This window comes from Cibotium barometz, chromosome 24 (assembly GCF_041138505.1).
Source record: "Cibotium barometz isolate CiBa-2024 chromosome 24, ASM4113850v1, whole genome shotgun sequence".
In the NCBI taxonomy this organism is placed as follows: domain Eukaryota; kingdom Viridiplantae; phylum Streptophyta; class Polypodiopsida; order Cyatheales; family Cibotiaceae; genus Cibotium; species Cibotium barometz.
Genome location: NC_141069.1, coordinates 44271953 through 44298230, shown reverse-complemented (window position 1 = coordinate 44298230; position 26278 = coordinate 44271953). Strand labels below are relative to the sequence as shown.

The following is a 26278-nucleotide window of genomic DNA, read 5'->3' as shown; positions in this document are numbered from 1 at the left end:
CCAAGTCTCAGGAAAACCCTCACACATGGCTCGGTAAAACATCATAGCAATAAGCTCTGCGAGCATATCTCTGGCATGAATAAAGTGCTCTGCTACCAAACCATCATGATCATATGCTCTCCCAGTCCTCATCCTGTCAATAGCTTTCCTTACCATCTCAACAGTAAAGAAAGCACATGTCTCTGGGCATGGCTCTGATGGGTCTGGCAGGGGTGGCTGTCCTAGTGCTGAGTACAGGGATGCTGCATACTCACCCCAAATCTCTGTAGAGCTAATGGCTGGTGATGGTGAATGCTCATGGAATAGTCTCCATGCCTCGCCTGAGTCCTGACTCATAAATAACTAATACAAATCCCTCTCTAACTGAGCAAGATAAGCCCTCTTCTTCCGTCGCACTAGGCGCCGGAAGGTAATCCGTGACTGTCTGTGAGTGGTAACTGTTAGAAGTCATCTTCTGTCTATATTCATACACCAGGGCCTCTGTTGTGGGTGTGCCCGCCCTGTATAAGGTGTTTTATCATTTTTCCACACTCCCCGTATTTTTCCCTATTTTTTTCCATTTTTCCTAGTGGTGGTAGGGAGGGTTGCCAGAGGGTGCCAGGAGCACTCCAGTGCTGGCCGACTGCATGTTTCTCAGTCGTGGGCTATTGGACTGCTGGCCGACTGCAGTTCCTCAGTCGTCGGCATCTCTCTGCTGGCCGACTGCATTTATGCAGTCGTGGGACCATTCTCAGCAGTCGTGGGCACCTTTTATGCTGGCAGACTGCTCTCCCAGGGATGTATATATAGGCCCCTTGCCCCCACCACTCATTCATTCAGTTTTCTCGGGATCTTGTGTATAGAGAAGAGTTTACACACCTATCTCTCTGTGTTTCTTGTGTTGTTTATTTTCTGCAGTCTACTTGCTCTTGTCTACCCAAGTTTGGTTATCATTTCTGTTGCATATTCTGACATGGTATCAGAGCCCTAGGCTCTAGACAGATCTTGGGCGTTTTTCTGAGCAAGAGGGGGAGCGTTAGGCTACTGATTGGTGGACTGTTTTGGGCTGAACGGGAAGAGAAGGTGCAAGAGGAAGGCGGGCTAAGGTGCTGGACAGCCACTTGCAGGTTTACAGATTTTTTTTCCCCACCCACCCACCCTTTCAGGTTACTCTCCGCGATGGCAGATTTACTAGAGATGGCTGAGAAGCACGTGAAGATTTCGACTCTCCCCACGTTCCCACCCCAGTGGATCGTCAGTTGGACGGGTCCAATTATGGCATCTGGAAGGTCATGATGGAGTCGGTGCTGGAGTCATATGACCTTGCTGATTTTATCATCATTGGGGTGCCACGGCCGGAAGCTGAGGAAGGGGAGTTACTCTCGCGACGAGGAAGGACCGAGAGGCACAGGCACATATGTGGGACCGTGTCAACGCGAGGGTCCGGTCGTTTATTTTCCTCAATTGCACACCACAAGTGATCAATCATGTGAAGCGCATGACACTGGCGAGAGGCATATGGGAGCACTTGGCTTCTTTGTATAACAGGGTGTCACCCATGAAACGGATCTCCTTGGAAGTGCAGATGCGGGTTATGAACCCTGCAAAGTCTTCGACGATGCGGGAACACATTAACAAGCTGCAGGCCCTTCAGCAGGAAGTCCTACAAGCTGGGAAAGAGATATCATCTGAAGATATGGCCATCACTTTGCTTTCCCACTTGCCTGGTCAGTATTTTGCTTTCTATTCCTCGTTGATCACGAGTGGCAGGCTCAACACCATTACTTGGGAGGAGCTTGTGCCAATGGTCTTGGACCAGGAGGAACGTTTCACGAACCCTCCTCACGGCGGAGGTTCGGAGGCCTTAACTGGCCAATGGTCAAAAGGCCAGAATTCCAACAAGGGCAAAGGGAAGGCTTCACCGGAGAAGTCTTCTGAGAAGAAGCCTGATCCAGAACGAGAGAAGCTGAAGGCCAATGGTCAAAAGGCCGGAATTCCAACAAGGGCAAAGGGAAGGCTTCACCGGAGAAGTCTTCTGAGAAGAAGCCTGATCCAGAACGAGAGAAGCTGAAGGCCGAAAGATCTTGTAATGATTGTGGCGAGAAAGGCCACTACCGGAGGAAGTGCCCTAAGCGGACAGGGAAGAGTGCTGATTCCTCAGCCTCAGCTGCGAACCCACATGTACCTAGCCTGCTCATCTCTACAGACTATATGTATCAGTGACTGCAGCTCCTCTCTAAATAATACAGCCACTCCTCCTGAGCCCCGTCCTCTATGTTCTGAACGAGTCTCCTGTCTACAAGCTGTCTCCCATCGGTATCCACTAACATGTGGCATGGACTGTCCAAGAGCCTGATGCGTCTCAGAGTAGAAGATGATGTCCCTCCAAGTGAAACTATCCTCAAAAGCCCCTACATCAAGGCGTAGAGATCCATTACAATTCCAAGTAGCAACTTTGAGTGTAGTCCCATAGGTCTCACGCCGTCATGAAGAGCGCCTCTCCATAATCACCACTCTACCATCTCTATAGAAGGCCACTTTCCCTTTCTCTCAGGCTGCCCTTATCTCGGGCATAACTTCTTTCATGTGGGCAAGCTGGGAGAGTGTGAGGTCATCTCCAAGAAATATTCCCATCTTCTTGAGTGTAGGACGTCTCTTCAAGAAGTCCTTCTTCGCTTCCATGGAGGGGAAACAAATGATAAGTGCTCTCTCCTTAGAAGATTCGCCTCTACCTTCTCTCTTCTTTCCCACTCTCCATGCCTTTGTGTGCGTGGCTTCAATGCCCATCATAGAGAATAGCTCCTTGGTTCCCCCTTCTGCATCATCACGGTCTTTTAGACCAGACACTCGTACATGTAAGGATGGTGGGAGTGGGGATGGGTGGCGATTCTTTACCTTTCCCTTTCTTGGCGACCTCGATCCATTTCTCTGCCTCGTCCATCTTCTTTTGTGTCTCTGTGATCACCTCCACCCATGAAGATGTCTTCTCTTTATGTTGCTCCTCCTCCTCTCAAATGATCCTCATTTGTTCCTTGATGGTATTCAGCTCTTCAATCAAGGAGGGCTGAAATTTTCCATCCTCAAGCTTGCCTTGTGAAGTGGCTTTCAACTCCTTTTTGAGGGATGAGATTTCAGCCGCTTGACTTTTAGCATGCAATTTGGCCTCCACTAGTTCCTCCTTTAGGGCTGAAATCTCAGCCTCTTGCCTGGATGTTCTCTCTTCGAGCTCTTGGATTTTGTCAAATCCCTTCTCAAGTTTGGAGAGGCGGTTTATGATTGCGGTAACGGAAGAGTCGACCATCTTCTTGTTTTCTTTGATAATTGTGCTGACCTTGTCCTCCACCTTCACGAGCTCCTCTTTAACTCCGGTCTTGGCCATGACTTTTTGCAGTACTTCCCACAGCCAATGGAGAGAGAGAGAGAGAGAGAGAGAGAGAGAGAGAGAGGGGGGGAGAGAGGGAGAAATGAAATGAAATGTTATATTAACGTCTTCAAAAGGCCAAAGTGACCTATGAGACCAAAGTTACAACCATGTGACATCTGATACACTGTCTGGAAAAGAAAAGAAAGAACTGAAGGTATATTAAGCGTCTACTAAAGACCCAATGGGCCTATGAGACCAAAGTGATACAATAATGTCCATGGCATATCTCATCATGGAATAGAAAATAAAACAGAAAGAAAACATAAACATAGCTATCTCACTGGGGTGATACAAAACTGTCCATGGAAACTCATCATGGAATACTAAGAACATAAAAACATAAGAGCAACATCAGCTCCGAGTAGATGATATACCACTCTCCAAAATATCAAGCATGGGGCTAATGAGTATGGCCGAGAGGTCTCCCTCAGCTATGTCATGTGGAAAGGTAGCTCGATGGCGGTAGAGCATGTCATGGATCTGGAGTTGATGAGGTGATCGTGGCTAATGGGGGGGGGGTTGGGGGCGTCGTGCACGCTGGAGTGCGGAGGCTCGGTCTGAGGTGACTCCTCTTGCGCGAGGTAGGTCCGGAGCAGCTCGTGGAGGATCCACAAGATCCACTATATTGGTATCCTCCACCTCCTGGGTCGAGAAGACACTGGTGATGGTTGGCTAGTGAGGGAGGGGGCAAGGTGGCTGGGCCGAAGCTCTCTGAAGAAGGTGTCCCTGTGTCTGCAGAGCCCAAGCAGGAAGAGGCCTAGGCAACGCTGGTCCTCCAAGTCAATGATCCTTGAGAGTGGACCAAATCCCTCACGAAATCGACAGTAAAACCTCTCGCGGATCTCATTGTATACTAGGCAGTGGCATATGTAACGCTTCTCTATCTCAACCTCTGTGTGGCATAATCAGCAGATCCTCTCCTCTTTGGGTCTCTCCGTATGAGCTTCCCGGCTCTGAAGATGCGCTCAGCTCTACCTGCCTCCACTTTGAGGCAGTGGGATGAAACCCGTATCTGGCCAATCGCAATCCACATGGCATGGGACATGTGAACACTCAAATAGCCCGGCTACTCCATGAATCCATCCTCAGTGAGTCTGAGGAAGTGATCTCTGTGGAAGTGCATCTTCGTGGGGAGCTCCAGAGGTGTGATCCCTGTGCAATAGGTGTAGAGGCTGAGAAGATCTAACCAGATAACCCGGTTGGTATCCTCATGAGACAGTCAGAGAAAAGGGGAGTCCAAATTGTACTGAAGGGGGGGTAGGCGGTCCATGCGGAGCCCATATACTGAGAACCAAGTGGAAACTAGTGCATACGATACTCTAGAGTGGCCCTCAAGTGCTAGCTATCTTGAGGACTCCAGGGCAAGCCTTGGGTATCTGTGGGGATCCATGTGACTGATGCGATGGAGGTATGTGACTGTCTGGAAGAGTGCATCCACTACCATCGGGGCTGCAGCAAACTCTGCTTGGATAATCTGGTGTGGGACTGATGGTTTGCTGCGGATCATGCGGGAGAACATCATGACCTAGGGCCTCTCAACTCACTGCCAATCCTCGCCGGATAAATCTGGCCCCAGAAGGTTGCTCCATACATCAAGGCTGGTGTGACGAGGGTGTCGAAAAGCCAGCCCTTCGTCCTGGGCTCTTGGAAATGTACCTGGAAGCATTGCCGCTCAAGTAAGCTCAAGGCTGCATATCCCCATGTCACTTTGGCATGTGCTGCGGGAACCATGGTGAAGCGTGGGCCACTGAAAGTGACACCAAGGTAGACATAGGATGAGACAATCTCCACAGGATCCCCTCTATATATGTGAAGCTCAATCTGGATGTGAAAGGGCGAGAGGTATTGAAGACCATTACCTTGGTTTTACCAATGTTAACAGAGAGGTCCCGCTAAGTGCAAAAGTCATGTAAGGCATCCAACTGTCTCTGAAGCCCTTCAGCTGAGTCCGAGAGGCGGATGATGTCATCTGCATAAAGTAGTATGGGGATCAATATGCCTGCCAGTGTGGGACCAGCCCCGCCTAATCCGTCAATGAAGCTGGAGATCTTGTCAATGTAGAGGCCGAAAAGAGTGGGTGATAGAGGGCAGCCCTGTTTCACCCCAATAGTGCTGGAAATCTCCTGTGATGTACCTCCTAGGGGTCTCACTTGTCCGGTGACGGACTCATAGAGGCCGATGATGCTCCAAACCATGTCAAATGGGACTCCTATTTCCTGTAGACGGTGTAGGACGCAGGCTCGGGGTACAATATCAAAAGCTTTGCGAAAATCCACAAAGCAGCAATAAATCCTCTGATGTGCTCTACCCTCCTCGATGATGGCATGGAGGGTGAAATGTGGTCAAGGGTAGAGTAGCTCCTTCGAAAGCCAGCCTATCCTAAGGCTCTGCAGACTGCATCCTTGGCTCTCTGCAAATGAACTGAGCTCCACCTCTAGCACTGATCCATAGAGTTGTTAGAAGTCATCTCCTGTCTAAACATATACACCAGGGCCTGTGTTGCGGGTGTGCCCGCCCTTATGAGGTGTTTTCTCATTTTTCCCCACTCTCCGTATTTTTCCCTATTTTTATGTGGCTTGCGAGGCAGCCCTGAGGTGGCAAGATGTCCTTGTCTATAGCTGACTGCAGCTGCTTGCATTACTCTACTTGCTGGAGGTGGCCGACTGTGTATGACTGGTCGTGGACCTCACAGCTGCTGGCCGACAATGCTCAACTGGCCGGCTGGTGCTGCTGCTGGTCGTGGAGTCCTTCAGGCCCTCTCGGCTGCCCCACAGCAGGCCGACTGGGGGGCCATATAAAATGGCCCCCAGCCCGATTGTCACCATTGTATCATTTCCGGGATTCTTTTGTGTATATAGAGCAGAGTTACACGCCTCTACCTCTCTCTCTTGTGTTGTTATTTTCTGCATTGCGTTTTGCTCGTGTTCCCAGATCTGGTCATCATCTTCGTTGCGTATTCTGACATGGTATTAGAGCCTAGGCTCTAGATAGTTCTTGGGATTTGTGTGAGCAAGAGGGGGACTGTTGTGTTGCTGATTGGTGGACTGTACGGGACTGTTTGGGAAGAGGAGAAGCAAGAGGACGACGGGCTGATTTGCTGGACAGCCACTTGCAGGTGTTAGTTCTTCTTTGTTCCCACCCACCCACCCACCCTTTTTCAGAGTACATCCCCGCAATGGCAGATCTGTTAGAGATGGCCGAGAGGCATGTGAAGATCCCGACACTCCCCACGTTCCTGGTGGACCGTCAGTTGGACGGGAACAACTACGGCATATGGAAGGTTATGATGGAATCTGTTATGGAGTCTTACGACCTCGCTGATTTCGTCGTTGTTGGGGTTCCACGACCGGAAGTAGAGGAAGGGGAGTTACCGTCGATTCGAAGGGACCGGGAGGCACAAGCACAGATGTGGGATCGTGTCAACGCCAGGGTCCATTCGTTTATCTTTCTCAACTGCACACCGCAGGTAATCAATCATGTAAAGCATATGACGTTGGCCAGAGGTATATGGCAGCATTTGGCCTCTCTTTACAACAGGGTATGGCCCATGAAGAGGATTTCCTTGGAAGTACAGATGCAGGTTATGAGCCCTGCAAAGTTGTCGACGATGCGGGAGCATATTAACAAGCTGCAGGCTCTTCAGCAGGAAGTTCTTCAGGCTAGGAAGGAGATATCATCAGAGGACATGGCCATAACGTTGCTGTCGCATTTTCCCTCTCAGTACTCAGCATTTTACTCGTCTTTGATTACCAGTGGCAAGCTCAGCACCGTCACGTGGGAGGAGCTTGTGCCCATGGCCTTGGACCAGGAAGAACGATTCACGAACCCTCCTCTCACGGTAGAGGTTCAGAGGCCTTAACTGGCCAACGGTCGACAGGCCATAACACGGGCAAAGGGAAGGCTTCATTAGAGAAGTCTTCTGAGAAGAAGTCCGTCGCTAACCGCGAGAAACTAAAGGTAGAGAGGACCTGTAATGATTGTGGCGAGAAAGGCCACTATTGGAGGTAGTGTCCCAAGCAGAAGACCGAGAAGGGTGAAGATTCCCCAGCAGCAATCATGAAGACTCCGGCTTTGTGCACCTGGAGGTGATGGACACTGATGTTTCATTTTCTTCAGGCAGGGAGGAGGTTGGAGGATTCTCCGCAATGGATACTCGAGAGTGGATTCTAGACAGTGGTGCTTCCAGGCACATGACTCCTTCCCGTTCTGATTTACAGGATCTCTGCAGGTATTCTAGTCACATTCTTACTGGGGATACATCCACTATCCCAGTTCACAGTGAGGGCAGGATGGAGATAGTTTCCAATGGCAGAGGGGGGAAGCATTCCTCCCAGGTGTTGTATGTTCCATCACCTGGTTTTCATCTGTTGTCAGTGCATCAGGTTTGCAAGACTGGCGTACGGGTGGAGTTTGATGAGCATTTTGTTGCTCTCCGGGACAAAGCAACAGGCCAGGTAGTTTGGGAAGGCGGAGTGGAGAATGGAGTTTACAAGCTTTCAGCACTCTCTCTCCCAGGTCCTCAGGTTTGTGATGAGTGGCAGTCTAGTAATGGCCACTTAAGTGTGGATACGCTGCAAGTGCAGGCTTTCCGGGACCAGATGGTGGATAGCTTGCCAGTTGATGGCAGCAGGTGGCAGGAACTTTCCAGTACTGATGTTGGTGGTTCTTGTGTTCGTCTGTCAGAGGAAACTGAACAGGTAACTTATACTCTGATGTCTCGTAGTATTCGGGACAAAGAAACTCCTGTAGATGAGGATGTTCTTTCCACGGGGTGTGAGGATTATGTTGTTAATCCTGCATATTGTGTACTAATTACTACTTTAAGTAATTAACTTAGAACAAGAACCTTCAGGAGAACACTTGAGACAAGATTGAATTGACTTGTTGTTGATTGAAATTGTGATACAACATGCTCCTTATATAGGAGTCCAAGAGACACGAATGAAAAGACACATCCCATGACCAATAGTCATGACTCTAGGCGAAGAGACACATCCTTTGGATGAATAGCTGCAACCATTGGGTGAAGAGTTGCAACCCTAGAGCGAAGGGGTGTGACCAGTCGTCGAAGGACTGTGGCTCTTGATGAAGAGGCATGTCTCTAGAGCGAATAGTCGTGACCTTCTGAGTGTAGGGGTCCTCTGTAATCATGTCTCTTCAATATCTGTAATCATAAGGAGACTGTGTATAATGAACTAAGTCACAATCGTGACATTCCCTCCCATTTAAAATAAAATCCAGGGGTAGTTGTTGAGACTCTGGAAGAAGGGAAATGATTGAATTGCTTCTGCATCCAAAGCTCTAGCTGCTAGATCCCATGTCATGGCATTATTGTTGACCATAACAATCTTGTATATACCAAACTGAATATTAACTGTATCTGCAACTTGTCTCATCTTTACCGAAAGTATGAGAATCATATCTGGAACTCTTTTGTTAACATCATTGGTAACTTCGAGCTTTGTCCAAGAAAAGATTGAATCTTTATCTGCTTCAAGTGAAACTATTGGTAAATTATCTGATTGTGTCACCACGCTTTCCGGCTGAGAGGCGACCACCACCTGTTGGATGTCTGAAAGGGATTCCACTGATTTTTCTGGAACACAAAAGTCTTCAAGTGTTGTCGTAGGTTGAGAAGAAATATCTTCCATATGCTTTTCTTTGCTCAGAAAGTTGTTCTCGGGACAAGTTATGTCCAAAGATTCATTTGCACCACTGAAGGTAAGGACTGGAGTCTTCATTTTTGAAGAAGAATCATCATTCACCACGGCGTCAGGTATCTGGTCAGAGGCAAAGACTTCGTTTGGCACGGGCGGTGACGAGGCTATTGATTCTGCCTGGGTCACGGCAAGAAAAGGGGTTGTGGACATTGTATTTGTCACACATGTACCAGAATCTTCTGAATCTTCAGCTTTCTCAGCAGGTATTAAGGCTTCCAATGTAGAAGGGGGAGGTTGAGGTTGTTTGCGCCTCTTAGACCTCTCAAGGATCCTCTTGCACAATGTGAGAATGAGTAAGTCTTCAACACTGCCACCAAGAGCTTGCAAGGACTTGAATGTAGGGCATTGCTCGCGAGGGGAAACTTGTCCAACGTCGCGGCGTTCACGACCGAGTACTCGACTAGGGTCGGACACACGTGCCACTAAGTAAGCCCATCTTGATATGGCTGATTTCTTTCCAAGATGTGATCCTTTGGAAGCTTCATGTTGCTGCTTCTGTTGCTGATGATTCCAATAAGAAGTTGGTTGTTTAGAACCGTAACATTTCCAAGAATATCCATGCTGAGGCTTGCGTTGCTCGCACGAAGATACTTTGTGTCTAGTTGTCTCTGAAGAACCACGCTCGGCAGTCGGATCGGGAGGAGGTAAGGGATCGTCCTGCTGTCCCACCGAGGGCGATGATGATGACTGTGGAGAATGCGAACGATGCGCTCGCTGGGACTTCCTGGATCCCTCGCGCTGATGTTGGTGCCGCTGCTGCATGTCGTCCATCTGGGATCTCATTGATGCCATTCCGTCGAAAAATGCCTTTTGCAAATCCTCCATCTGTTGTTGGAGAGTAGTCATCAGCAAGGCTTCCAGCTGAGGATCGGCGGGTGGCACGTTGTCGTGTGACGTCGACATCTGAAGCACTCAGAGAGAGTACTGTGGTGAAGCAGGAAAGGTCCACCCGAAATGGAGAATGGAAGGAACAGCTGCTGGAGAGGCAGTAATAGGGTCCTCGTATGCGAAGTCGGGATCTTCCACTTCGTCGGGATCGTCCTCCGAAGTTACTGCATTGGCTTCCTCCAAAGAACTGGGTACTGGAGATAATGGAGTATAGTCGGGGACGAAGATCTCGCAGTAAAATGTCACAGGAGGGCGCGTGGAGGAGACATTGCGTAAGCCATCCACACTGCACTCGGGTAGAAAGTGTGCCAGCTGCGGGTACCGTGATAAAAAATACTCGAAATGAGTAAGATGCAGTGGCTCGCAGGTGAGGAAAATGGTCCAAATCGCCCAAGTGTCGGGTTCGGTCACATGCGGGCTGCTGACATGAATGCGGTACACCTGAGAGGCCGGGGATGCTGGGATAGGAGAGGCTGAAAGACTTGGAATCCACCCAACATCGGCGGGTAGTGGCACTGAATCCGGAGTGAGGGCACGAGGAGGGCTGTGTTCGGGAAGAACAGCCTCGGGGATCTCGTCGATGTAACTTAGGTAAGAGATGTGCATGTCGGGTTCCTCCGGGAAGTGGTCCATGAAGCATGCACGTAGGGGGCGAGAGCACACAAGATATGTGGTGTGGGCAAAGCCAGGAAAACCCACGAACAGCCAGGAAGAAGGGCGCCTATTCGCTGGAGAGAAGGAGGCGAGTAAGAACTAGGCGCCATCCTGACAGCCGGGTGGTGGTTTTCGAGTCGCCCACGTTGGCTGTTCACACCAGCGAATCCCAAACGGCGGCCAGCGCACGCCCAGCCGAGTACGCACGTTTGTTTGGGTTTTTTTTTTTTGAATTCCACGTGGCAGTACACTTATTAATGTTGTGTATTGGTGTTTTTTTTTTTTTTTTTTGAAGGTTGACGCTTCGAAGGCCGTCGCCGCCGGGTGGAGGTGACGCTTCGAACGCTGGGTCGCCGAGTGGAGTTGACGCTTCGCTGAATCACCGAATGGGTCGCTGCAGTCACTGCATATAGTAGCACACCAAGTAGGAGTGGAGGTGACGCTCAGCCACGCTCAGCATACTAGGGCGCCCGTTGGCAGCAACCAAGGCGAAGAGAGGGGGGCTCCATAGTCAGCAGCGAAGGGGGCAGTTTTTGCCATGTTGCGAACGTCACCGGCAGCAGGGAGGGAGGGCATTCCGGAAATACTGCAGGGGGTCCCTCTCTGCTATACACACAACACGTGTATATGGGTGTGAGACCTTGTGTACTTGTTTACATTACTACAAGCAAAGATTCACGCCAAGTCCGCCATCGCTCTGCTTCTTCCATACAACACCGAGGGGAGAGGTGGATGAGGGAGTGCCGCGGAGAGGGTGAGGGCTTCACAACCCACGGGTAGGAAAAAATTTGCTCTGATACCACTGTGAGGATTATGTTGTTAATCCTGCATATTGTGTACTAATTACTACTTTAAGTAATTAACTTAGAACAAGAACCTTCAGGAGAACACTTGAGACAAGATTGAATTGACTTGTTGTTGATTGAAATTGTGATACAACATGCTCCTTATATAGGAGTCCAAGAGACACGAATGAAAAGACACATCCCATGACCAATAGTCATGACTCTAGGCGAAGAGACACATCCTTTGGATGAATAGCTGCAACCATTGGGTGAAGAGTTGCAACCCTAGAGCGAAGGGGTGTGACCAGTCGTCGAAGGACTGTGGCTCTTGATGAAGAGGCATGTCTCTAGAGCAAATAGTCGTGACCTTCTGAGTGTAGGGGTCCTCTGTAATCATGTCTCTTCAATATCTGTAATCATAAGGAGACTGTGTATAATGAACTAAGTCACAATCGTGACACGGGGACCTTTCGGAAAGCTAGGCACGTGGCAGTTGATTACTTGCAGAAGGAGGTGGTTTCTCAAGGCTTTGTGGTTCTGGATTCAGAGGGGGTGGTTGACAGATTTCAGAAGGCCTTACGTGGTCTTCAGCAGGTTTCCAGGACTTGGTTTTGCACCGTAACAGGTGTTGATCCTTGTGAGCAGTATGATGCCTCTTTGACTCAGAAGCAGTATGGTTCATTGATCTGGTTGATGGACACCAGATTGGACGGGAGCTTCCTGGTTGCAGATGACTCTTTTGGGAGGCAGGATTGTGTTTCCTGTGGTTTCTGCGGCATGCGAAGGATCATGAACTCTTGTACACAGGAGGGGGATTGATTGATGGAGTCTGACTCCACAGTTGGAGTGACTCAGTTTGGGGAGGAGATCCGGACACGAGGAGATCTACTTCAGGCCCAGGAGCAGTTTTACGGAGCATTAAGAGGCAGTCATCTTTTTCCTTGTCAATGACAGAGGCAGAGTGTACCGGGCTGCTTGTGATGCTGCTTGTGAGGTGGTGAGGATGCAGAGGTTGCATTGCAGGATTGGGCTTTCACTGGAGGAACGCATGGTCATCCAGAGGCACTTTGTTCACGAAGTCGCTATCTCAGGATTTGCTCAGGCGGCACCCCAGCTCCCTGTGGTTGGTTTCACAGCCACGAGCTGAGAGGGGGTGTTAGAAGTCATCTCCTATCTATACATATACACCAGGGCCTGTGTTGCGGGTGTGCCCTCCCTTATGAGGTGTTTTCTCATTTTTTCCCACTCTTCGTATTTTTCCCCCATTTTTTCCTATTTTTCTGTGGCTTGGGAGGCAGCCCTGAGGTGGCAGGATGTCCTTGTATGTAGCCGACTGCAACTGCTTGCATTACTCTACTTGCTGGAGGTGGCCGACTATGTATGACTGGTCGTGGACCTCACAGCTGCTGGCCGACAATGCTCAGCTAGTCGACTGGTGCTGCTGCTGGTCGTGGAGTCCTTCAGGCCCTGTCGGCTGCCCTACAGCAGGCCAATTGCTGTTGGGGGGCCATATAAAATGGCCCCTAGCCCCCTTGTCACCATTGTATCATTTCCGAGATTCTTTTGTGTATATAGAGCAGAGTTACACGCCTCTACCTCTCTCTCTCTCTCTCTCGTGTTGTTATTTTCTGCATTGCGTTTTGCTCGTGTTCACAGATCTGGTCATCATCTCCGCTACGTATTCTGACAAGAGTTTGGCCAATGTGTGGCCAATCATGATTGTCCTGTAATTATTAGAATCAAGTGGATCTCCGGCTTTGAGGATGGGGGTGATGGTGTTGGTAGACCAAGAGGGTGGAAATCCTTCACAAAGGAAATCCTTCATTTCTCGGGTTGAGTACACACCAAGGGTGCCTCATTGCATCAGGCCAGAGGCTTGAACAGAAAAAGTTTCCGACTGGGCCTGTGTATGGCATCCTAATGACTCTGAAGCCCCTTAGCTGAATTTGAAAGGAGGATCATGTCATCTGCATAAAGTAGTAGGGGGATCAATATGCCTGCCAATGTGTGACCAGCCCCGCGGCCCGCCTAATCTGTCAATGAAGCTCGATATCTCATCAATGCAGGTGATAGCGGACAGCCCTGTTTTTTTTTTCTTTTTTTCAAAGAAGAGACTTCTATTAAGTATGAAAAAAGCATTCAAAAATCACGGCTATAAGCCGGAATAGAATAGAATCACCCCAATAGAGGGCAGCCCTTTTTAACCAAATAGTGCTGGAAATCTCTTGGGATGTACCTCCTGGGGCTCTCACTCATCCAGTAACAGACTCAAAGGGCGATGATTCTCTGAACCATGTCAAATGGGACTCCTATCTCCTATAAACGTTGTAGGAGGCGGGCTCCGAGTACAATATCAAAAGCTTCGTAGGAATCCACAAAGCAGCAGTAAATCCTCTAATGTGGTGCTCTACCTTCCTCGATGATGGCACGGAGGATGAAGATGTGGTTAAGGGTAGAGTAGCTCCTCCAAAAGCCTGCCTGTCTTGAGGCTTTGCATCCGTGTCTCTTTGCTAAACTGAGCTCCGCCTCTAACACTGATCCATAGAGTTTGGCCAATGTGTGGCCAATCATGATCATCTTGTAATTATTAGGATCAAGTGGATCTCCGGCTTTGAGGATGGGGTGATGGTGTTGGCAGACCAAGAGGGTGGAAATCCTTCCAAGGGCTCTATTGAACATGTAAGCTAGTAAGGGCGCTACGGTATCATTGGCACGTGAGATGTACTTGACAGTGAGTCCCTCGTGATCCTGGGCCAGCCCATTACGTAGTCTACGAATAGCCTTGAGAATCATGTCCTTTGTGAAGAAGGTGGAGGTGGTGGGGTGGGGATCTGGTGGTGGGGGTAGAGGGAGCATGCATAGGTGTGGGGGGGGCGATGTTCTCGGAGTTTCCTCCAGGCTTCTTTGTAGTTCGGCCCTAAAAAGAGTCAGTATATCTCATCCTCTTTCCAAGCTTAGAACTCCCATTTCTTGCATTGGGTGAGAAAGCCGTTGTGCTTGGCACTTTGTGATTTGCACAATCCGTACCTCATGCTTAAAACAAGAGTGTGTGGCTCGGCATTCGTCGTCATACCAACAGTTCTAGGGCATGGAACCGCAAGGTGGCTTAGCGGAAGTAGACCGCCGCGTGCAAATGAAAGAAGTGGTGGCAAATGTGTGGAGAATGGTGGTGAGTTGTGATGTGAGGGTGGGTAGGGGACAATAGGACCCACATCCTGGAGTTGGCGGCAGTTTTGGTCAAAGTAAACAGGCGTGATCAAAATGGACCTGGGTGTAATGAGAGAGAGAAAGAGAGAGAGAGAGAGGGGGGGGGTGAATGTCCTGTGGAAACGGCCCTTGAGACTCGTGATGATAAAACATGTCCGCGTATTGTAGTAGGAGATGCATAGGACATCCCCTATAACCTAAGCAAAGCATAATGTAAATAGAAAACAGCTGGAAACTATCAAGTGTGCCAAGAAGAGACGGTATGTAAAAGTTTGACAGGGTTACAGAGCCATCTCAATACCTGATTCGATGACAGACATGGGGGAGCATGCATCACCAGAATGTTGAAAATGGTCTGATGTCCCCAAGGAGTGTCTGGATATGGTGTTGCATGGAAGGTGGTCTCTCTTCTGCCGAGCTTAGGGTCTTTGATGTGTTACGTGTGTCCTTGTCGGAGGGTGTCTGGCAGCAACCAGGCGTCTGAAGATCAGGATGAAAACTCCTTATGTCTGTATTCCTTTCCGTGCGTTCCTTGATTTGCATTTCCTGCTTGTCATCTCTCTCTCTAGCTCAGCGCTATCCAATGTGTGTGTGTGTGTATGTGAGAGAGTGTGTGTGTGTGTGTGTGTGTGTGAGAGAGAGAGAGAGAGAGAGAGAGCATTAACTGTTGCCTTCTGTTTTGGCTAGGGTAAGCCCGTCAAAGACTCCAGTAAGACCTCCCTCGCCTAGCTCCCTTTCACAGTAATTTCAGTAGACTGCCTCAAATCTTTCTTTTTTTTATAAAAGTTTTGCAGTTGGGTATTGTAAGCAGTCGCTAGGTTTCCAAAATTTGTGAACCTCAATAGGCAGAACAGAAAAGCTGGTAAAAAGTTAACCCCTCAATAGGCCTTTTATATTTACATGTGAGAAGACTTGAAAAATCCATGTGTGATAACCTTTCTCTATCACCTTTGATTTACAACTTAACGATTTCAACATTTGATGCCACATTGCCATGTGTTTTGTATTTAGGTTGCTTTGCTTCCATAGATTCTTAAAACATTTATGTTGCTTTGTTTCCATAGATTCTTGTTTTTTCTGATTTTGTGTTCATTTTACTCCGTGTACACATTAATGTCTTGCCTTTTTCTTCCTCTCAATCTCTACATGGATTTAATAAATTTTGTTGCATTATAGTTGGCAGACCCGTGCCTGAGTAGCTTTCTCACTATGCTACCCAAATGGTATATTCACAATTAAGGAGTTTTTTGTTTTTTGTTTTAGTTTTTTTTTTGTCTAATTCAATTAGTGCCATGTTCAACCATGTAGTGCGAATTTAGGAATCGTTCCTTTAAAAACACAAAGTCCCTCTTTTTTAGAACATCACGAAAGCTAGCATAGAAGTGGATTTAAGAGTACAATTAGATAGGATTAAGGCTCAAGGTGACTTTGGACTTTTGTCCTCTCTCTCTCTCTCTCTCTCTCTCTCTCTCTCTCTCTCTCTCTTTTCGTAATAGAAGATATATTATCAAAATTACTTTACAAATGGCCACATGGTCGCCATGTGATGTACTAGCTTTCCCTCACTACTCCGAACCACAGGTGTAGCTCGGAGTACCCTCATCCACTATATAGCCGTGCTATTCTCCACCAAATGAGCTGACCGTAAGACATATTTATTAGTTAATATAGTAAACATGAAAGGCTCGAGATTAGCTAGGATTAAGGCTTAGGGTGAGTTAGGACTTTTGTCCTCTCTCTCTCTCTCTCTCTCTCTCTCTCTCTCTCTCTCTCTTTTCATAATAGAAGATATATTATCAAAATTGCTTTACAAATGGCCACATGGTCGCCATGTGATGTACTAGCTTTCCCTCACTAATTACTCCGAACCACAGGTGTAGCTCAGAGTACCATCATCCAATATATAGACGTGTCATTCTCCACCAAATGAGCTGATTGTAAGAAGAGACTTGCCACAATAATAGTCCTTTTATACGATCTATGTGAGATGTAATACCAACTTTTGCATCAAATATGAAGGGATTCCTAGTTAACCATATATGCCACAAACTTGTCCACCAACCTGAAAAAATGAAAGAAAACTGAATGTTTTGGGTTATCCGGCCCATTTGAAATCTTGCCAAAAATCCAGTCTTTAATCTTTATGGGCTTATCTGTGAATGGAATCCATATACACAAGAAAGGAGATCCCACATCTTCTTTGCCACTTAACATGAAATGAAAAGATGTGGGCATATTTCCAAGCATGTAGTACAAAATTACCAGAAGCAATCCATCGCTTTTGCAACTGGTCCTCCAATGGTAGGCCTTCAACTAGCATGCGCCATAGGAACGCCTTCCCTTGATATGGAATCTTAGACCACCAACCCTGTAAGATTATTTCCTTCCACCAGACCCTACTTTTCCTGATGGTCCATACCCTATTAGCCTTCTCAGTGATCCAGTGCTTATCTTCCACCATCATATGGTACACTTGATTTATTGTACGTTGGACAATGCCTGAGGCTTTTGAAACGCCCAATCTAACCAAGGTTGCTAATCATCCAATTGAGGAATATCACCAAACGATGTAAGTCCTGCCCTCACCTTCTCCCATAACTATACACTTCCACATGGAGCCTGAAAATATTGACGGATTTTTCGAAAAGACAATAAGCAGCCTCTATGTGGCAACAAAGCATCCATAATTCTCACTAGTCCCAATCAAGCCATTCTATTGAATTTTGGCTGCTCAACAACTTTCTCAGGCCACTCTAGAAGTCGTGAAGTAGCCAACACCTCACCTACCATAGAATTAAATTGCCATAGTCATCTCTCTCTCTCTCTCTCTCTCTCTCTCTCTCTCTCTCTCTCTCTCTCTCTTCTTTGTATTTTGTGAAGGAAATAAATACATTGTAATGTGGAACCTTGGACCTTGATGTTGTAGATAGCACCATTTAAAAGATGAATTATTGGAAGTTGGCTTGCCTCATATATGGGACCTTTGATGGGGAACCTTTGTTAGTCCTTGTGTGGCGGGTGGGGTTTATGGGGCTAGACCTTGTAGGGTTGATGAAGTTCTCTTGGTTGGGGAATACTTGATTCATGGAATTCTATGTATCAGTGGTTGCGTGGCTAAGAAGCATTGTGTTGAAGTCATGGGATGTGGTGGTGTAGGCTAAAGGTTGGAGGTATATTCATAGACTCTTCTTTAGCAACTATACTTGGCGATCTCTAGGAGAGGGAATTGAGTGGCTAAGAAGATAACAGAATGAGTTGTTTGCTTTGTCATTTCCATGAAATGAAGTGTAGTTTCGTACAGGCTTGATTTTTTATGAGCACCCTTGCCCTTCAAAATTGAGGGGTTTGGTGAAATATAGCAAGATTTCTTGTATGTTAGTGTAATTTTTGATAGGTGATTCAAAATTTTACAAGTATTTTAAGGACAAAATGCTAAAAAACAGGCATGGCGCCTGTCAAAAAGAAACTAGATTACGTGCTTAAGTTAAGTCCAATGTTTGCTACCATCAACTCTTACATTGACATTGAGAAGAAACCCAGCTTTGTTGCTATTACTATGCACTTAATGGTCTTCGTGTCAAACTCTTATAACTACTTTTACTAAAGTGCTTTTGTTTTCTTGTTTTTAATCATGCTCTTTAACCCAAATACATGTAGAACCAATTGAACATTTCCTGGAGAACATCGGTTGTCCCTTTTTCCTCCAGGCCTTGTGTTCTTGTACTGCAATGCTCTCGCTATGTAGTGGAATTGTTCAATTCCTTGTGTCCTCTACAAGGCAAACAAATCATGTTCCTTTGTAGAATACGGAGCATGTGTACATATAGAATATGTTGGAGAACAAACATTGTAAGATCGAAGAAAAAAAATATCTGTTACATAGGCTATGTTTATGTAATATGCATTACCATGTGTAACATATGTCTCTATAGGCATTGACCACGGTAGTGGCGAACTTGTCATTTTCTTTGTAAGGGATATAACTTGTCCTTATGCGAGTTGTTCCTTCTTAAGTATAGGAGAAAAAGAGTTAGTGTTAACCCATACCTTTTCTCTCTTTAGTCTTTACTTTGCTTCATGTTCCTTAAAGGTGATGCAAAACTTGGCTAGTTCAATCTTGCGTTTGCCTTGATGTTTTGGTAGTCTTCGTGAACTTCATATGTCTTCCATACAAGCCTATATTTGACAAAATCTCTTCTAATCTAGCAATATAGTTCCTTTATTAACAAGTGGTTACAAATTCCAAACATGATTTATATACAACATTAAAAGCATGTCAAGTACTACATGCATCACATCAAATCATTTATCACATCTAGGATTGGTATCCTCACAAAATACAACTTCGAAATTTCAAATGATTCTTTGGGAAGCTCAAATGTAAATAACCAGCATATTTTTTTATGACGGCACACCCATAAAAGCTATATTGGTTTTCTTGTCTCTTACCTTTCTTTCCATTGAATCCTACATTATTCGCATTTTTCACTCTTATTTTTGTTGTTCCTCTCTTACCTCATCTAATGGTGCTTCCTCTAGCTCCTCTTATAATGTCTCTTGGCCCTTGAGAGCTCTATTTATGAGTATTAAGCTATCTTTTCTCTTGGTCCTTTTGAGAGCTCTATTCACAAGTATTAAGCTAACCCTTTCTAAATTATAACTTGCCTGAGCATAAAAACATATGTTCCCTTGTTCTATGCAAAATAATTATTCATATAGTCTTAGTACCATGACATTGGAAGTGAATACACTAGTTGGCGATCCGTGTGGTAGTAGATAGAATCACCCATTTTTGTAAATGTTTTATATCTCGGATAATTTTTGGGTGCGATCACCTAATTTTGTGATCGTTTTTAAGTTTACAATCGGCCTATCCAACTAGTCAAATCGGTTGATTCCACTTTTTGATCGATTTTACTTTTTGACTGATTTTACTTTTTGATCGATTCCACTTTTCACTAATTCCACTTTTTGACAAATCCAAATTACTGGATCGCAATTCTAAAAGTCAAATCTTTCAACTCCAGTGATCCTACCTCAGCGATTCAACTTTTTGTGATCCTACCTCAGCGATTCAACTTTTTGTGATCATCCGATTATACTTTCTTGGATCATCCGATTCTATATTTTTAGGATTGACGGATTCAACTTTTTAGATCGATTCATTCTACTATCTTGAATCGCAGGGTTCTCTACTTTCAAGGGTATCGTCCGATTCCACTCTCTCGGATTGTCCGATTCCACCTTCAAGGATTGTTCAATTCTACTAGTAATTTTTAATAGTTTGCAAATTGTTCATCTAGTACCAGGTGACTTCAGTCCAAGCATTAGTTTTTTCATCTTACCTTCTCAAATTTATCATTAGTAGTCAGATATGACCAGCAATGTTGCAAATGATTTGTTTGGTATTCTTTCCAAAGAGGATAAATTAGATGGGTCAAGTTAATCCTTATGGATTTTTATGGTTTGAAATGTTCTTATTGCAAAGGGCTTATGGGGTCATGTCAGTGGTGATGAGTCCTACCTTGGTGTAATTTTGCTTGCTACTCCTAGGGCCAACAGATTTAGTATCAAGTTTCTCAAACTACTACTAACCAAAGAAGATGGGATTTACATGATGCTCAAGCTTTAGCATTGATTTCCTTCTCAATAAAAAAGGTCTATTATTCCGCATATTTGCTCTTGTAAAATATCCATGCTTGCTTGGAGCACTCTAGAAATTATGTATTAGGCAAAAAATTACGCAAGGATTGCCGATCTCAAAAGGCAACTTGATAATGAAAATATGTGACAAAAGGGATCCATGAACGAACATTTAATGAAATTACAAGACTTGAGAGAGAAACTTCTCAATATTGATGAAATCATTCCTAAAAAGGATATGATTATTGACATCACACTTAACTCATTGCTTGAATCTTATCTGGGTTTCAATAATTCCCTATGGCTTTCTTTGAGAGGAAATGCAGCCTCTTCCCTATTAAGAGCTTATTAGCTTACTGTTGTAAGAGGAACACTCTAGAAAGAATGTCCTTGAGGGTTCTAGCAATAATCAGACTCTAGCAATGATCAAGAGCTCTTTGAGAGTCCTAGCAATTATCAAGAGCTCTTACATAGTTTTAACAAGGATAAGGGGAATAAATTTTAGTGGAAGACCAATTCAAAAAAAACTTCTGAGGCTAAGAGTGATTCTAAACAACCAAAGAAGGTGACTTGCTATTGCAAGAAGCTCGACCATGCAATTAAAAATTGCTTCAAACTTCAAAACAAGGAAAAGAAGAAAAAGGAACCCAAGAAGAGTTCTAGTAGCTCTATCTCTGAAAATTAGAGTTCAAAGAAAGAGGACTTTACTAATGTCGTTGTCTATCAAGACTTCTCTTCATTAATGGCTATTTGTAGCAATAATTCTGAACATGATGTATGTCGTTGTCTATTAAGACTTCTCATTAATGGCTATTTCTAGTTATAATTATGAACATGATGTATGTCTTAGTGTAATTGTCTCTAACATTTGGTTTCTTGACAGTGGTGCTTTTAAGCATATAACTTCTCAAAGAAGTTTAGTCAATAAACATGTGGAGAGTGCGCAAGGTGGTTACATTGTTATATGTGCCAACAATGCCTTTTACCCCATCAAAGGTATTGGTGAGATAGTTCTCACTATTGTTAGTGGTGGGTGGTAAGGATCCTGTCTTCAAGATGTAATTTTTGTTCTAGGAATTCATGAGAATCTTCTTTCTGTTGTCCACTCTAGCAAGGGGGTCTTAAAGTTGAATTTACAAATGAGAAATATATTGTCCGTAATAGAGAACATGACAAACATATTATTCTCGTTGACCATTGGTGTTTTGTACAAGTTGGACATGTATGACAAGTGTGATGTTGCTTGTCCTGGCAGACACTTCCAATGGAATGAAAGATGCCCACTTGTGGCATGCTAGGTTTGGCCACACTTCTATTAGTGGTTTGATGCTTTTGTAGAAACATGGGATGTTAGAGAATCTTCCTCAACTTGATTTACCACCAAGATGTATTTGTGAAGGATGTATCCTTGGCAAAATTTCTTGCCAACCTACCATTCCAAAGAATGGAATAGATAGAGCTGATCACAAATTGCAGCTCATACACAATGATTTATGTGGGTCAATGAGAACTACTTCTTTGAGAGAAAACTTATTCTTTATTACATTCATTGATGATTACAACAAATACGATTGGTATTTCCCTATGAAAGAAAAATTAGAGGTATTTTCTCATTTTCAACTTTTTGTTACAATGGTTGAAAATGAAAGTGGCTTAAGAATTTAAACTCACCATTCAAATAGAGAGGAACCACCTTCTAGTATTGCTTAAACCTCCTCACATGTAGATCTGCATCTTCCCCTTTATCACCTGAGAACATAGGGAAATTTTTGGCTAATGATGCCATGGCTCCCTTGAACCGTTTTCGGGGGTTTCCTTGTGGCTGTTCTTCTTGGTTTGGTTGCTCCACCCTTTCTAAATCTTTCTGACCTGGATTGTGCACTGCTTCTGACTCTCTTACTCGTGCAGGTTGGCAGATGTTTTTCTACTGTCTTCCTTGCTTACTGATGTTGTAGAATGCTACCTAGTAGAGCTTGTTCCTAGCTTGTTCCTAGCAGAGGTGTTTGTCCTCCACGAGAGGTTTTGTTCCCCAGCAGGATCGCTAGGTGTTTCTCATTGTTTTCTCTAACAGTGAAATGGCATGACAATAGTTTGGTGTATCAGACTAGTCATGCAATGCCACGGAAGACGCGTAGACTCCCGCCAGAAATTCTAGGTTCAAAACACCAACCCTTATGTGGTCCTAAAGAACATTACAGACTCCGTTCAACTGAATGGCTTATGCACAGTGTTAACTCATATTCTGCATCACACTAACACTCTCTCTTTTACACATAATGTACCATTAAGTAGAAACATAACACACACATACATCCCAGAATAACATGGGACACAAATGAGAGAAGCAATGGCAAGAGTGTTCTTGATTTCATTTTAGACGGATTACAAAGTGACACAGAACTGGTATCTAGCACAGATGATCACTTGCCAGAAACTACATGTTACAAGCTTCATGAAATAAGCGTCAACTAACGATGAAGGTTTTACAAGGCTATACTTTATCACACTAATAGTAAGTTGGCACAGACTACTCTCAGCACTCCTCCACTCTCAGCATCGTCTGCTCTGCAGTAGTTGGTCACCCTTTTTAAATAGTGTCTTCTTGATCTTGGCAACGGCTCCACAGCAGTTATAGTAAGCGGTTATAGTCTGCCACCTTCACACGTGTGCTACCAAGGTGGTGCTCACATCGTGCGTCGTGGGTTCTGCTTCCCCTGCTGCCCACTGGTTCTTGCGCCGCTATTGAACTCTCAGGCGTAACACTTGTGCTACCTATGTATTGAACATGTGAACCAATAAATCTTTGAAGACCATCACTCCTTATGAGGCTTGGTTGAACACATTGTTATGGCTCACCCTAACCCCCCTTGAAACACATCCAATAAGAGATTACTTGGTTAACCGCCGCAAACTGTCGTGAGGATCTTTCCAATGGCCAAGCTCATAACCCTTGAGGTCTCCAAGCTCTACAACTCCTTGAGAAGCAATTCCACCGCACCTCGCCTGAGCGTTGTCACACCGTCGTGTTGCACTATGGGTACTCGTCCCTCCTCTCACCTCTCTTTACTCACACACACTCACTAGCATGCATTAGGGAGAAATATTAGTAAGAGGATTAGTAAGAGAAAGACTCAATTGCATAATGGGAGAGTATCTTGTATTATGAGTGAAATTCAGTTATATACATGGCTATAAGTGTTCACACTCACTTAAACTATCGTCTGTCGGGCACTTTATGCTCACAAGAGGCCTAATGCTATTACAATGACTACTCTCATAATATATCCATGAAATACATCACTTGGGACTTCATCCTACATGCTACCACATGTTCTTGAAGTAGGAATTGCCATAAATACTCCATCACACCATTACGGATGCCCGTCCAAGTTGTAGCTTTGGACACCATTGCTTCATATCTTGAATGTATGACCCTTTGGTGTATCTACCTTGACTCATTGATGTAAGATATTGGTGGTAGCTCTTGTTAACCCTAGGAATGGGTTAACATCCCCCCTTCATTGTAAGATACTGGTGGTAGCTCTTGTTAACCCTAGGAATGGGTTAACATCCCCCCCTTCATGATGGCGATCGTGAGATCATGTTGAAGATCTTTGTGTGGGAAGAATGTACAATCTTTGTTGATGGCTTTGATGTTGAGTGACCTTCAATGGTCTTAGTTCCTCCGGAAGGAATAAGAAAAGCTAGTTAGTGAATGAAAAGGTTAGCGGTTTATCCTAAATTCTTAACAAGGTGGGGAGGAGTTTTTTACGAATGATTGCATTTTTAAATGTGTGAGCATATTTTATTTTTTATTTTTTAAGGTGTTTTTTTGCTCACTTCTCATAACCAAGGTTACATGTGATTTGTGTTAGTGGGGGGATGCTAAGAGATGTTAATAATAATGGGAAAGAAGAGAGGGAAGGATCTGGAGGAACGCATACATAATCATCACACGAGATTGTGATTCTGAGTTCCTCATTTGATTCATTGAAGCGACATTCATGATTTGAAGAAAGTGGCCTTCAATGAGTGCTTTTGTGTGGCAGGATTCTTGCCAAATGTTGTTGAGTATGACCTATTCCTGCATACTTCTTCCCATGTGTTTTTTATATTTTTATGTATATTTAAGTGCACTTATGAAGAAGATATACATTAAGTACAAGAATTGAGTCAACTAGACTCTTATTAAGCTGCTTCTTTTTGTTGAAGTAGCCACTTGTTGGTGAGGATTGAAAGAATTACGTCAACTTGCGAGGCTAATATAGAAATCTTCACTAAGGATTGAAGATCATTGATTTGTGAAGATGGTGGCGTTGTTTGGAGAGGTTTGTAATTCGAAGGAAAATTCCAGGCGATAGGTTGTACCATTGACCAGGCTTTCGCCCACCATGGCCCCCCATCCAGAGATGTACCTAGAAGTTGTCGATGGTGAGGATTTGGTGCAAATGTCCTTCAGTGCATGAGTATGGATATGTACTCATGGAGCAGCTACTATGTTAACATAGCCAAAAAGAATAGTAAGCTATAAAATTAACAAAATATAATGGTTATTGAAGATTCTTGGGAGTTGCTTGTGATATTCTACCATTTTTAGGTAGGCCATATGTGTGACTCCCTTGTGTTTGTGTGTTTTTTTTTTACTACCACCTTATGAGCAACAGGTTCTTGTGGCTACTCTCCTTTTTGAGAGAATAGGTTCTTATGTCTGCCGTGTAGCTTCTACACTTACGCTTCACATCTAGAGGGGTGAAAAGAGCATTGTGAGTTTGTCTTTGATGCGCTCATAAATCTCTATTGGCAGACATGGGAATTGATTCTTGATTTTTTAGCTCAAATGTTATTGAGGCGGTAGATAAGACTACGGGTTGGTTACCATTGGGGTTATTTGAATACACAAGCTCTTGTGTAGGTGCTGAATGCACACGAGAGTGGTTGAGTGACTTGCTTAATTACTTGAGTTTCCATTCTTATCAAAATTTAGGTGAAGCCATTGGGGTTGAAGTCGATAGGGAGGCTTTCTTCACGTTGTTTGACTTTGGCAACCGTATGAATGGGATTACCATCATAGTATTCTTGTTGTTAAAGCACGTACACATGCACCCATCTTTGATGTACATTATAAACTGGTGATGCCTTTGGTACTGAGGTTCGTTTCTTTGAACAAGTTAAGGGGGCTTTTGACTTGCTTGGGAATCTAAGCTTCGGTATTATCTTGGTAGTACCCTTGTGCTTGTAGTAATCTTTTTAGACCCACAATTGTTGACTTGGTGGAGTTCTTTGAGGAACTCGCATAGGCTTTTGTGGACGGTGTTGTGGAGTACTTTTCTTTTTCCTTGGCCTCTGAGTGCTACATTGAGGAGAAGAGGCTTTGATTGTCGAGGCACCCAAATTTTATTATCACCTTCAAAGTAGCCTTGAGCTATAAGTAGCTGCTTTTCTACACCCACATCTTGATACCATTAAGATACCTTGATTTTTGGTTGTTTTGGTGGAGTTTTCTTTTTGGTGGAAATGGAAGGTTTTGGGACCTCCTTCACATTGGTTGGCGCTGAGGCTGCAGGTTTGAGACTCATGGGTATTTTTACGATGATGAGGCTAGAGTCTCTTGTGGAGCGGCTATCAATGATGAGGCTTTCGAGCATGCGGTTTTCTCCTTTGGTGAGGTCTATCAATGAAGAGGCATAGGCTTCGGGGCTTTTCCTTTGAGTTCCTTGTTAGAGATAGATGGTTGCACTGTAAGTGTACAAAACGGGCAATTGTCCACAGTATCCTTGAATGTGCTCACACGCTTACAAGCTAAGGCATGAGAAATGGTCAAAAAGAACGCAAAAGACAACACCTCAAAATGGGTAGAAGAACATGCCTTAAAGCAGGAACTAAAAGAGAAAACAAAACCTTCTAAACCCAAGAAAAACAAGGGACAACAAACTGTCGACCATAAGGTTGAAAAAGAGAACAGGGTAAAGGAGCCTCTG

General features: G+C 44.9%; 1 protein-coding gene across 8 annotated transcripts in view; it reads left to right on the top strand.

Annotated features, from left to right (window-relative positions):
* LOC147625348 (polyadenylate-binding protein-interacting protein 8-like) overlaps positions 1 to 26278 on the top strand; it is a 99678-nt gene that overhangs the window by 11273 nt on the left and 62127 nt on the right. For 7 of the 8 annotated variants that reach the window (XR_015268960.1, XR_015268959.1, XR_015268958.1 and 4 more), the window contains one exon: positions 15345 to 15661. Coding sequence is in view for 4 of the 8 variants with exons in the window: in XM_086818672.1 (XP_086674798.1) it covers positions 15345 to 15402 (58 nt within the window). In the remaining 4 variants the exon portion in view is untranslated. Of the gene's footprint in view, positions 1 to 15344; positions 15662 to 26278 lie in introns of those variants that run through there. The other variant, XR_015268956.1, reaches the window with a different exon arrangement.